Genomic DNA, 12,901 nt, shown 5'->3' on the forward strand with positions numbered 1-12,901 from the left:
TGCAAGATTTGTTTTAACTCTGGTGATAATCTGACAGTGACTGAACTGTGTTCTCCCCCCGGCAGAGAAATGGCTTTGAGCAGTTCTGCATCAACTTTGTCAACGAGAAACTTCAGCAGATCTTCATTGAACTGACTCTGAAGGCTGAGCAAGTATGGCACTTTTATTGCTTTTGCAACAGTTCTGAGCTTAATATAGTCTTAAAGTGATAGTTAATAAATTAATAGGGTTGTTTAAGGTACTTATCCATAGTCGGTGGCAGTCAGTACACTCCCAGTTTGGAGAAGCAGGCAGGAGTACTGCAACAAAAACAGAGCATGTACTGCTGATGACAGGGGCAGCAGCAAAACATAGCCACATAAAAGAAAATCAAAATCAAGTTTAATTGTACAATCTATTTAGAATATTTTCACTGCTTTACCTTGTCTTCAGACAGACCTGAAGCTGTTATCTATGCTTTCTTTGAAGCCACCAGACTCAATTGACCTAAACAGTAATTTTACCTTGCAGAACATGGGAGTTGTTGGTCTACCACTGCCTTGATTACTTAGTTTGTCTCTGTTGTTGTGTTTTGGTGCTTTGAAAAATTAATTTGGATTCAACAAAGACACAATAACACAAACTACCTAACCAAGTTAGCGGTAGACCAGCAGCTCCCATGTTCAGTGAGGTAACATTATTGTTTAAGTAAAAGGAGTTTGGCTTTAAAGAGAGCATGGATAATGGCTTCAGGTCCCTGTCTGAAAAGGGCTGTCTGACAGCAAGGTAAAGGAGTATAAATATTCTCATTAGAGCGTACACTTGAATTGATACTGAATTTTTTTTTTTTTTTTTTATTCCAAGGGACATTTTTTAGGTGGCTAAACCCCATTTTGCTGTCGCCCCTGTCCACAGCAGTACATTTCTTAGCTTCCATGGTGTTACTCCTGCCTACTTCTCCAAACTGGGGGCATATCGACTGCCATCCACTGTAGGTTATACACTGACTGTGGCCGAGTACCTCATACAACCCCACCTCAAAGAGTCCGAACTATCCCTTTAATATAGTTGTAAATATTTAAAACCCACTGTCTTAAAACCTGCTTTAATCATATTTCCTGGAAGCCCGTCTTTTTTTCTTATGCCTTCTAATTTTCTCTCAGGAAGAGTATGTGCAGGAGGGCATCAAGTGGACTCCCATCGAGTACTTCAACAACAAGATTGTGTGTGACCTCATTGAAAATAAATTGGTAAGCTCGTAACTGCATCACCTTAATTAAGAAACCAACAAATAAATACAGGGGTTTACAGAGATCAGTTTGAAGTGGTTCAGGAGGAAACAAGTGTGTTTGTCCTGCAATAAACAAAATCAAGAAAAAATGGCAGCACTCCAGTGTTCACAAACAGCACAGACAATCACCTCATAGTTTTTTACCTTGCTTTTATGGTTTTACCAGTATTTCAAATAGGATATTGTCAGAATCTTGTAATTTCATAATGTACTTAACATCGAATAATGACTGTTCATACTGTATGTGTGCATGAGGCATATTTTTTTCTTCCCAGACACTTCCAAATGTATAAATTCAGTTCGAAGTGGTGATTGTTTACAGTAAAATTCATGCAAACCATCCTCTCCTTGCAGAACCCTCCTGGCATAATGAGCGTGCTGGATGATGTGTGCGCCACCATGCATGCCAAAGGAGAGGGTGCAGATGTCACGCTGCTGCAGAAACTGCAGGCTGCTGTAGGCACGCATGAACATTTCAACAGCTGGAACTCTGGCTTCGTCATACACCACTATGCTGGCAAGGTAAGAAACAAACAGGGATACTGCCTTTTGACAAGGATGCATATTTTATTTATTTGAATCAGTCGTGTTGTTGCTTTTAATGTTTGTTGGCAGATGTAAGTTGTGACTGAGGTGTTAGTCACACCAAGGGGAAGTAAACTATGGGTGGATTACTGAACAGATTTACCAGACACAGGTCCAGAGGCCCAAAGTACCAAATGTTGCTCAAAGAGACATGCACTGACCAGGAAGAGACTCAAAATAACCACAAAAAGATGCAAAGGAACTGCAAAGACATATGGAATTGACACAAAACAATCTTAAAGGGACACAAAACACCAAGAAAGAGGCAAAACAACCACAAAGTCTATGTTTCTTGCTCTGTCTATGAGAGGTGGTGGCTTATCGGTGCTAAGGGGCCCATTGTCTCATAATCCACCCATGAAGTAAACTTCCTTCAACTTCAAATTGTGCAGCCAATAACTTGACAGTGTTCTCTTCTAAATTTTAGTTGGTTGGTCAAGTTGACACAGTTCTTATAATGTATGGTGTCGTCTCAGGTGTCGTACGATATCAACGGCTTCTGTGAGAGAAACCGGGATGTGCTGTTCCCTGACCTCATTGAGCTCATGCAAAGCAGTGAATAGTAAGTCTCTTACACCACTTATGTTTAGTGGTGTAGTTGATAATGCAGGTGAACTACTATGTAAATGGGTGGGTTACTGAGGAGGAAGTGGGTGTAGTCTCCTACATGTTCTATTGGTTTTTGGCTGATAGGTGGGTAAACTGTGAAAGACCAGCAAATAAAAGGTGGGTATACCCTGTTTAACTGCGAATAAAATCCCTTGAATTTGTTTCCACAGTACCTTCATCCGTAGCTTGTTCCCTGAAAACCTCAACAATGAAAAGAAAGGCAGGCCGACCACAGCCGGCTCAAAGATCAAGGTCAGAGTTTAAACTTTTGAGGTTCTTCCATCAGTGTACCCTTAATTTTCCCTCAGTTTCAATATGCAAAAACAGAATAAAGAGAGCTTTTTGCATGTAACAAACACCATGCATTGATTGTGCACTGACAGAGACAAGCTAATGATCTGGTGAACACGCTGATGAAATGTACTCCGCACTATATCCGCTGCATCAAACCCAATGAGACAAAAAGGCCAAAAGACTGGGAGGAGAGCAGGTCAGTGTCCTCACTGTGACACATGTGACAACACTCAAACACATAGGAAACACTTCTTGATGAATGGTGGTCTTCCATCTATTCATAGGGCTAGGCATCAGGTTGAATACCTCGGACTGCGGGAAAACATTCGTGTGAGAAGGGCTGGATTTGCATACCGCAGAGTCTTCAACAAGTTTCTGATGAGGTGAGTTTAAATCTTTTTAAAAGGATGCATCCGTTTCTGTGCCATTGTCCTGAAAAAAAGAATACAGCTAAAACACACTCTCAAAACAACTTTTGGTCGGTTGGTGTGTGTGGCTTTGTTGTACCCAGGTATGCCATTCTGACAGCTGAGACATGGCCATGTTGGAGGGGTCCTGAGCAGCAGGGGGTGCTTCACCTCCTCCGATCCGTCAACATGGATAACGACCAGTATCAGATGGGACGCACCAAAATCTTTGTCAAGAACCCTGAATCGGTAATAAGTTTTCTATGTATATCAATCTAGGTTGTATTTTACATCTCTATTGGTCAGTGGAAGAATATAATAAAGTACATTTGATTAAGGACTGTACTTTAGTTCATATTTGAGCTTCTTGTACTTAAGTTGAGTATTTCCATTTCATGCAAATTTATAGTTCCACTTCACTGTAATTCAGAGGGAAATATTGTACCTTTTAGGATGTAGTTAAAATTAGCTTCTGAAACATTAATACCTAAGTAATAAGAATCTATATATTATATATTTTGATACATTTTGGAGATAATACTCATGTACTACAAATCTGCAGCTTCTCTAGTAGTGTAATGCAGGACTTTACATTTAAATGAGTATCTGTTACATTCCCAAACAAATTCATACAATGCTGATAAAGCCTATCAACACCAGAGAAAGCTCTGTGTATTTAGTAGCATACCAGAGCTTTGGTTTCTGGTGTCTGTGGCGACATTCCCGTGCTGGCACACTGTAAGTGATGCGTTTTACGTCAACCAGCCAGTGCTAACTGGTGCAGAGAGGGGAGAGACCATAACTACAGAGCAGCAGCTAAGGCGGAAAATCCTAAGAAGTGTCCAAGAAATGTTTCTGGAGTGGATGCTCCTGATAAAAAAAGAAACCAGCATTCAGTAAAAGGATTTAAATAAAAAAAACAGACTTAAAGAGAGTCTCCTGAGGGCGTGGGAGTTGCGGTTAGCTTACTTGTGGGCGTACGTCATAAGCACTGATAGACAGTGTTGGTGTAACTACTCTCAATGCTAAAGGGGGGATACAAAAGTCCCACACTACAGCTTTAAGGAGCTTTCAGTTTATTAAACTGTCCAGCCCAAATCTTTATTGTTTTGGTTCACTCTTTCTGCTCTTATAATGTTGTTTTCTGCAATAGCAGGCAGCTGTTTTCAGAGAATAGGCTCTAAAATTTCATTGTACCCAACCTGCTCAGCACAAAACAGCAGATAGACATAGTTAGAGACCAGCTGGTGAACATAGTGGAGTATTTAGCAGCTAAAGAGCCAGATATTTCCCTGAGGAGTTGGTGGAGACCAAAACAGAGCTAAAAGATAGTGAATATTGGACTTACTTTCATCAGGTGGCCAGAAACACGACTCCAGATTAATGTAAATGTTGCTCTGTAACTGCTGGGTGTGAAAAATAGGCAATGATTTGCTAACAAGTTCACCATATCAACCTAAAAGGTGATAATATGTCAGTGTTGTATTCACAGCTTGTTTCTGTTGCCCCCCAAGTGGCCAAAAAAAATCAGTTAGCACATTTTGGTAAAGAATTTGAAACCCTCTCCTCCTGGTACTGCATGTTTTGTAATGTTACAGTTTAAAGCACTTTAAATGATGTGCTAATACATTTCTGTGAGCAGGAAGTCATTTAGCAAAGAAACGTTCTAATTAACAGACAGCAAATTTCTGCAATACCATAGAAACTGACATATATTTAAAAATAAATGATAGATATAAACTCCTTCATGCTTCACAGCTCTTCCTGCTGGAGGAGATGAGGGAGAGGAAGTTTGACACTTTTGCACGGATCATTCAGAAATCCTGGAGAAGATACATTGCCAGAAAGAAGTATGAGCAGATGAGAGAGGAGGGTGAGTTACAAAGCCCAAAAACTTTCGGTTCCCACCAAAGGACACATTGGCAGCTGTGTGATACTGAATGTTTGTGCATCCTTGCGACACAGCCTCAGACATCCTGTACAACTCAAAGGAGCGGAGGAAAAACAGCATCAACAGAAACTTCGTCGGAGACTACCTCGGCCTGGAGCAAAGGCCTGAGCTGCGGCAGTTCCTGGCCAAGAGGGAGCGTGTCGACTTTGCTGATTCTGTCAACAAGTTTGATCGCAGGTTCAAGGTGAAGCTTCATGAAGCGTTGTTATGTTTTGATTTATTTTGACCGACAAGGAAATTACTGATGTTAGAGATGTGTGAATGTAGCCTAGTAATCAGTAAGGTTGCTCTTTGGGGACTTCTCCTTTCTGGCATTGCCCACAGTTGTTACTTCTGTTTTGTTTTTTTTCTCACAACCCAGTCTATCAAGAGAGATATGATCTTGACACCCAAGGGCATCTATCTGATTGGTCGAGAGAAGGTGAAGAAAGGACCTGAGAAGGGACAGATAAAGGAGGTCCTGAAACGAAAACTGGAGTTTGGAAGCATCAGTGGTGTCTCTCTCAGGTAGTTTTCTAGTTTACAGAAGATACATTATCTGACCTGGCAACAGTGACATTTGTGGTTGAAACTGTGGTGAAAAATACAAGAAGTCGCATGCTGCTTTGTCGGTCAGTAACTGCTGGATATGTCACTGTTGCTGCATGAGTAAATATAGCAGAAGAACACTGCTGACACGAGAATTCACAGAATTTGATCTTTGTGTTTCTTCATAAGCTAAGAACTTTTCAGGGCCATGAACATAAATACATGAAAGCAATACTTCACCATTGTATGTCAATTACCCACATTGTGTCATGTTGAATTTGTAATTTTCTTGCATGCCTCTATGGTGAACAAAGAATCCAAAAGCAGCATTCATGATGAATTAAAGTCATAGTCTGTATTTAGCAACAGCAAAACTATATCAACATATCTGTTTACAAACTCTCAAACAACTCGTGCAAGTCTCATTTATCCAGTCATATGCTCAGTACTTCCTGAACACATGCTTTTTCACTAAAACCTGACTGTTTAAAGATCTTGTGTGTAGGATTTAGTGACATCTAGTGGTGAGGTTGCAGAACTGAAACTTTTCCAGTGTGCCAAGCGTGTAGAACTACAATGGTCAACACAAAAACTTGGACGGTCCAATCTAGAGCCTTTTGATGCTTCTCAAAGTCAAGGATGTTTCCATCGTAGGATGGGTCCTTGCAAGTCAGATCCTACAGAGGTTAGGCAAGACTCCTTCCTAGCATTCGGTGAACACACACTGGAACAGGCTAGCGAGTGACCAGATGTGCGTTATTGAAGAGGCCCCACCTTCATTTCTTGCAACTCACGTGCAAAGAATTATGGGTACATCATGCCCACTGAGGATGTGTGTATACACGTATGCATCCTTGAAATTTCTCTGAAGGAAAGGACTTTGTCTTCAGTAGAATTCAGAGGATCCTTGACATTGGAACTGTCCTTCCTTGACTTTGAGAAGTACCAAGTGACTTGTCCATTCTGGGCTTCATTGTAAGAATACACTGATTCTTATTTCAGGTGATTATAAACTAATGAAGATATAGTTATGAATGTTATACACCATTTCTACCAATAGATGCCCCTACATCCTAAACATTGGACCTTTAAACACTTCCGCATGACCAGTCTGACGCATAGACGAGTAGCGCGCCTGGGCAATTGTGTGCATTTGAATTCTGTTAAATGGAACGCTTGCCCAGGGATGCTACTCTTCTGTGAGTGAAACTGTTAATGCAGCAGCGTTTTGAATAGTAATATTTAAGCTAAAATGCATGTGATTGGGAAGTACTAAGCATATGATTGGATAAAGGTGACTTGGATTATACTGCATGAGTTGTGTGAGAGTATGTGAACGGATGTTTTGATAACATTTTTTGCTGTTGTTAAACGCAGACCCCTTTTACTCCAATTCATCAAGAATTTTCTGTTTTTGGATTATTCATTCACTGTTGGCATGTCAGAAAAACAAGGTTTTCTTCATGAATTCAATATAACATGGGGTGAGTAATTGACACAAATGATCATTTTGTGGGTGTCGTATTCCTTTAACTCAACAATGCTGTGCTCGATCTATAATGGAGACATTTTTCTGACACACACATGTAATGAATTGAAACCCTGAAACAAGAGCGCCTTCTTGAATCATAACAGTTGAGATAACAATAGATTAATAGCTGAATGGCTTTTCTAATTTTCTTTGCATCTTGCCTTAGAAGCTCTTACTGGTCTGTTTTTCTTTCCTTCAGTACCAGACAGGATGATTTCTTCATCCTGCACGAGGCCCAGTATGACAGCCTGCTGGAGTCCAACTTTAAGACGGAGTTCCTCAGCCTGCTGTCAAAACGCTATGAGGACGTGACCAAGAGAAAACTGACAATCTCCTTCACTGACAGGTGGAGGAACCTGCACACTCAGACAGCCTATATTCAAACAGAAACATAGAAACAAACCCCTAACACACTTTGTTCCCACTCAGGCTGGAGTTCAGAGTGAAAAAGGAGGGCTGGGGTGGAGGAGGCGTCAGGGTGGTGGTGTTTCAGAGGGGGCAAGGGGACCTGGCCCAGCTCAAACCTGGAGGGAAGACCCTCACCATCACAGTAGGCGATGGTCTGCCCAAGTCCTCCAGTAAGTCAAGAAAAACAGATATGATACAACCTTAAAATAAGGAGAAGCAAGACTTATTAATGAAGACAAGATTACAAATATGAAAGTGTGACTACACATGGATTCATATGTGTACAAATGTTGTTCTAACTAAGCATGTATTTCATCAGAGCCAACCAGGAAGAGTGCTCCACAGTCTCGTGGCGGACAGAGAAATAATGTTGGCAGCAGAGGTAAAGTTTTGTTCAGTGTATTACTTGTATATTGTCCCAAAGCTGATCCCTTTAGACTCAAAATTAACTAAATGCATTTACTCATGTACAGTTTTAGGAACTTAATTTGACTATTTGCGTTTTGTGCTACTTAAATTTCAACTCCACTTTCACAGAACTACTTAGCCTGGCTACAAGACAAATCTAACTTTTATTTGCTGTGGCAGATGCATTTGGTCCCGCTCCTGTTCAAACAGATTTTCAACTAGCTTTGGTTATAGGTCTGTCCAGTTTTGGTCAGAGGCATTTTGCTCTATGGCCGTTGATAACACCCCTTGGAAATTGAAAAAGAGAGGTTCTAAACTCACATTTGGGATTTTGTCGGTCTAATAGCTACCAGCTACTTTGAAGATCCTGGTTTTATATAAAACATTTGAAATTAGCTTTACTTTGATCATCTACAATGAAATTTCTGCACATGCGCAATACCAACCAAACCAACCAAATATAATATCATACTGACAAGAGTCATTCTGCCTGCATTAAGAGTACTTTTACTTTTAGTACATTTTGGTGCTCATATTTCTGTACTAGTAACATGTGAGTACAGGATATGTAGTGTTCTTGTAGTGAAGTACACTTTTCTTAATGTATTTCTACTAACATAAGTAAAATCTGAATACTTCTTCCACCAATGACCATTTCAAACCCACTGTATAATTTACAAACTGGGTTTTTTTTTTGAGGTTTTTTTTTTTCATTTGTTAGTGTGCTGAAGTCTGGAGTTTATTTGGGTTTTATCTTTACTTTTATTCCACCTTCTCTCTCCTCAGCACACCAAAATGGAGCAGCCAAGTTTTCCAGAGGCCATCGGAGCCAACAATCAGATATCACATATTCATCCCCCCAAAAACAAGGCAGGCCACCCAGCGCAGCCCTGCCCAAACTGGGCTCCCAGAGGGCCCCCCGAGTCCCAACCCACAACCAGCACAACCAAGGGAACCTGGACTTCCTTAATGTGCCTGACCAGGGCATGTCAGGGTAAGAAAGATCACCTCGCTAGATATGACCAAAAAAAAAAAATGAAGGAAGGAGTGATCACAGGCAGCACGTGTGGGCGGAGCTGATTAGTCACAAGAAATCTGTGCATAGTAGTGTATGACTTGTCAAGACACGTCAGGGCGAGGCTCGACACTCACCGAGAACAGATTTTATAGTGAAAGAGATAAACCTGTTTATAGAAACCTTAATCAGGTTTTTCAAATGGAAAACTCCCACTGAGTCATTAGCAAAACCAGTGACATAGGTTAGCACTGATAATATTAATAACTGAACAGGTTAGTTTGGATGTTTTGAAGTGGAGGTAGTATGAGGTACTTACTCATAGTCACTGTATTACCTACAGAAGATGGCGGTCAGTGTGCTCTGAATAAGGGGAAGCAGGCGGGGCTACCAGCATGGAAGTTAAGAAATGTACTGCTGTGGATAGAGGCAGCAGCCAAACAAATTTTAGCCACCTAAATAAAATCAATATTCGTGTGTATGCTGTCTTTAGAATATTTTCATCATTTACCTTAGACAGCCCTTTCTGACAGGAAACTGGGAAACTCTTTACAGCCACCAGACTCCTTAACTTAAGTAAGTTTGTTACTATGTAAATTTTGTAACTAACCTAACGCAGCATCCACAGCAATACACTCCTTAGCTTCAATGCTGGTTAAGGGGTTAGAAGAAAATAACTCACTTGGGTGATCAATAATGCACAGTTCTCAAAGAGGCCTTGGGTTAATAAAGAGGGGACTCACAAAGTGGTAAAGGGGATTTATATATACCAACGACATCATGCAGAAACCTGTGTCAGCTCACGTGGGACAGTTTCTAGAAGAGCTTGAGAAAATGATATTTAGACGCTAAAACATACATACATTTGACCAAAATTTGAATGTCTGGATTGAAGAACACAAGAAAGAAAAATGGAAGATACAGAGTGATATAAAAACCGCCCTTTAACAAAACTATAGCTCACATGCATTTTTGCAGCCCCACAGCACACGCAAAACATCGTCCTGTCTGTTGATTACTCCCTTTATATTTATATCCACCCATGCTCTCTATGACACGTCTTTCCACCCATTTTAGCTGTAATCTCTCTGCTGCCACATGACGTATATTTCTATTTATTATGTGCACTCTGAATGCATACTATACATGGACTTTTGTTTTGCGAAAGTCTTGAAGGAAATGGTGCTTGTTAAAGTCCCCTAAATGAGAAACATGAAAAAAAAATACATTAGATTATTTAACCATAACCACTCTTATCACTCAAATAATGTTGAGCAAGTCTGATTCCCAGGCTGGATGGTTAGTAATCTATGTTATTACCAATGTTGATGTTATTTTGAGTGTTTTCACCTAAAGTTTTTGGTTTGACTCAGCTCTCTATGTGCTGCACTTATACTTTAGAAATAAAGCATTAAGACAAAGCATGAGATGCTTTCACGAATGAATAAAGACAAACTCAAATCCCTGTCTGACCATTTAACCTCAAAGGAAGTTTACGAGTCACCTCTCGTCAGCAGGTCCTTTCATCCCTTTGTTGCTTTTCTCTCTTTGTCACAGGAAGCAGAGGAAAAGGAGCATCAGCCAGCGACCTCCTCCTGCTCCTAAACCACAGCCTCGACCCCAGGGCCCCCGCTGCCGGGCGCTGTATCAGTACATCGGCCAGGACACGGACGAGATTAGCTTTGAGGCCAACGACGTGTTCGACCTTGTCAAAGAAGGTGGGTGGATCGAAAGAAAGCAAGATGGAGAGAGAATAAAGACCAAAATTAATATGTGAGAGATTTGAAGCAGTGATTTATGATATTTCTCTCTGCTTATTTTCTCTGCAGATCCATCAGGCTGGTGGACGGGCAGGATTCAAGGAAGGGAAGGTCTCTTTCCTGGTAACTATGTGGAAAAGATTTGAACAGGACTTGATCTACCCTGGTGGACTTTGTCTCTGTTGACAAATAGGCTGTGTTTATTTTGTTGAAAGCAGCACATACCCTTCGCTAAAGAAACTGCCTGTGAATTGTTCGTGGTACATCTTGGTCCATAGAGGAAACCGTTTAAGGATGGACCTCGCTGACATTTGAGACACATATAAGCGCTAAAACACAGATCCACTGCAGAGAGCTGCTCAGGTTTCATCTCTGTTGCTCCTCTGAATGACCTAGCAACAAGATCTTTGACTTCACCTGCACTCCCACAACACCTTTCACTGAGATGTTACACCATGAAAATGACTCAATGTTAAAGTTACAGAAGAATGACCTGAAAATACTGCATTACTTCTCTGGTGTCTACAGTGTTTGTATTTCCCCTGAAGCTTTTTCTCCAGAACAATGTCCAATACTGCTCAATATTCATGATGAAGACAACAGCATAAAATCAAGTAATAGACATTTTGAAAGTATATTGACCTTGACTATTATGTTTGCACTATAACAAACCTGCTTCAGATCAATCAAAAACAGTGACAAAGACAATACTTTGATTTCACTCATGATATATATTGCTAGTATTTTCTCATTTATTTTTTCACCTTAATTAAAGAAAAATGTATTTTCCTATTTTTACCTCAATGAATTTTGCACTGGTTCAGGACGTATCATCAGTAAGTTATAAAAGATTTCTGAATAACAAAACAGAAAGAGGAGACTGATTAACTTTAAGAAGTGTTTATTCTGCCAATTTTGCTTCTTTTTTTGTGTGGTTGATTTTGTAAAATAATGTAATTCCCTCACAGTCAATCAATATGTGTTTTTGTATAGAAAAATAAAGAGTTTTAACACTCTGGGTTGTTTTTTTTTCTGTTGTTGTTTGTTTTAAAACAGGTTTTAAAGGTTCACATGGTATAGAGTATGTGTGTGTGTGTGTGTGTGTGTGTGTGTGTGTGTTTGGGGGGGTGCTTTTTCCTCTAAAATTAGTTTTAAAAATAATTTTATAAAGGATAGAAAGAAATCGAAAACTAAAAGGAAAGGAAAAGTGCAGTTTGTATCTATTGCAAAAAAAAAAAAGCCCACAAATAACACATGGCATGATATTGTTTTGTGTAAACAGATACCACTTGGTACCACTGGATGCACAAAATGTGGTTTCTGTTGTTACGGAGCTTGAATGTAGCGCCTCAGAAACACAGAGGGTGTATATACTGAAGTTCAATTAATGGCAGTGTAAATAAAGATATTTCTTCCAAAAGTGTGAAAAAGTCAGTCAAAAGAAGTTAATTTAAAACTTGGATATGGAATTGCTATTTTTACTTAAATAAAAGATCTGTGGCCTTAAGTTCTCTCCTTAAGTATGACACTTAAGCATAAACTGCAAAAAATAATGGATGTAGCGACCATGACGTCTCCCATCGGTTTGTGGACTGCGGTTTTGAAGCTTTGAGTTTGGCATTTTTGCCGTCGCCATCTTGGATTTCTGGAACCAGAGCACTCAAGGCTTAATTTCTCCTTAGCTGAGGGACTTACACAGTTGCACAAAATCCCCTTCAGGGTTTCCTTTGTTAATGACAAATGTTAGCTCATTTACTGCGTTGAAAGAGATTTTACAGCGGTACAAGTTTCCATGGAGATTGTTTGCTTGAACTCACGCTTGTGATGCCCGTTATTGTCTCACAAAGTTGGTCTAGTGAAGAGATGGCAGAAGAAAAGACGAGACAAAGACAAGAAACCCTTACTGGTCAAAGGAGGAAAAGATTATACTTCTGGATGAATACAATCATAGAAAGCACATCCTACAAAGTAAATTTGATCCCCAAATACCAGAAAACAGAAAACGACTGTAGGAAGAAATTCCTACGAAAATTAATTCAGTTTATAGTGTCAAATCAAGAGCGTATTCATTGGGTTCTCCTGGGGGCAGAACACTGGGGTGTGTTAGTCTTTTTTTTTCATTTATCACCATAGAC

General features: G+C 40.0%; 1 protein-coding gene across 2 annotated transcripts in view; it reads left to right on the forward strand.

Moving 5' to 3' along the window:
* myo1f (myosin IF) overlaps positions 1 to 11,782 on the forward strand; it is a 28,742-nt gene extending 16,960 nt beyond the window's left edge. For both annotated transcript variants that reach the window (XM_033620830.2, XM_033620828.2), the window contains 17 exons: positions 66 to 152; positions 1,143 to 1,229; positions 1,625 to 1,792; positions 2,332 to 2,417; positions 2,635 to 2,716; positions 2,848 to 2,954; positions 3,043 to 3,141; positions 3,270 to 3,414; positions 4,924 to 5,038; positions 5,131 to 5,300; positions 5,478 to 5,623; positions 7,375 to 7,521; positions 7,605 to 7,753; positions 7,903 to 7,965; positions 8,778 to 8,985; positions 10,564 to 10,724; positions 10,836 to 11,782. In XM_033620830.2, the coding sequence (XP_033476721.1) occupies positions 66 to 152; positions 1,143 to 1,229; positions 1,625 to 1,792; positions 2,332 to 2,417; positions 2,635 to 2,716; positions 2,848 to 2,954; positions 3,043 to 3,141; positions 3,270 to 3,414; positions 4,924 to 5,038; positions 5,131 to 5,300; positions 5,478 to 5,623; positions 7,375 to 7,521; positions 7,605 to 7,753; positions 7,903 to 7,965; positions 8,778 to 8,985; positions 10,564 to 10,724; positions 10,836 to 10,912 (2,097 nt within the window). In that variant the 3' untranslated portion in view covers positions 10,913 to 11,782. The remainder of the gene's footprint in view (positions 1 to 65; positions 153 to 1,142; positions 1,230 to 1,624; positions 1,793 to 2,331; positions 2,418 to 2,634; positions 2,717 to 2,847; positions 2,955 to 3,042; positions 3,142 to 3,269; positions 3,415 to 4,923; positions 5,039 to 5,130; positions 5,301 to 5,477; positions 5,624 to 7,374; positions 7,522 to 7,604; positions 7,754 to 7,902; positions 7,966 to 8,777; positions 8,986 to 10,563; positions 10,725 to 10,835) is intronic.
* The last annotated feature ends 1,119 nt before the right edge of the window (positions 11,783 to 12,901 follow it).

The sequence above is a fragment of the Epinephelus lanceolatus genome, chromosome 6 (genome assembly GCF_041903045.1).
Source record: "Epinephelus lanceolatus isolate andai-2023 chromosome 6, ASM4190304v1, whole genome shotgun sequence".
NCBI classification, from domain to species: domain Eukaryota; kingdom Metazoa; phylum Chordata; class Actinopteri; order Perciformes; family Serranidae; genus Epinephelus; species Epinephelus lanceolatus.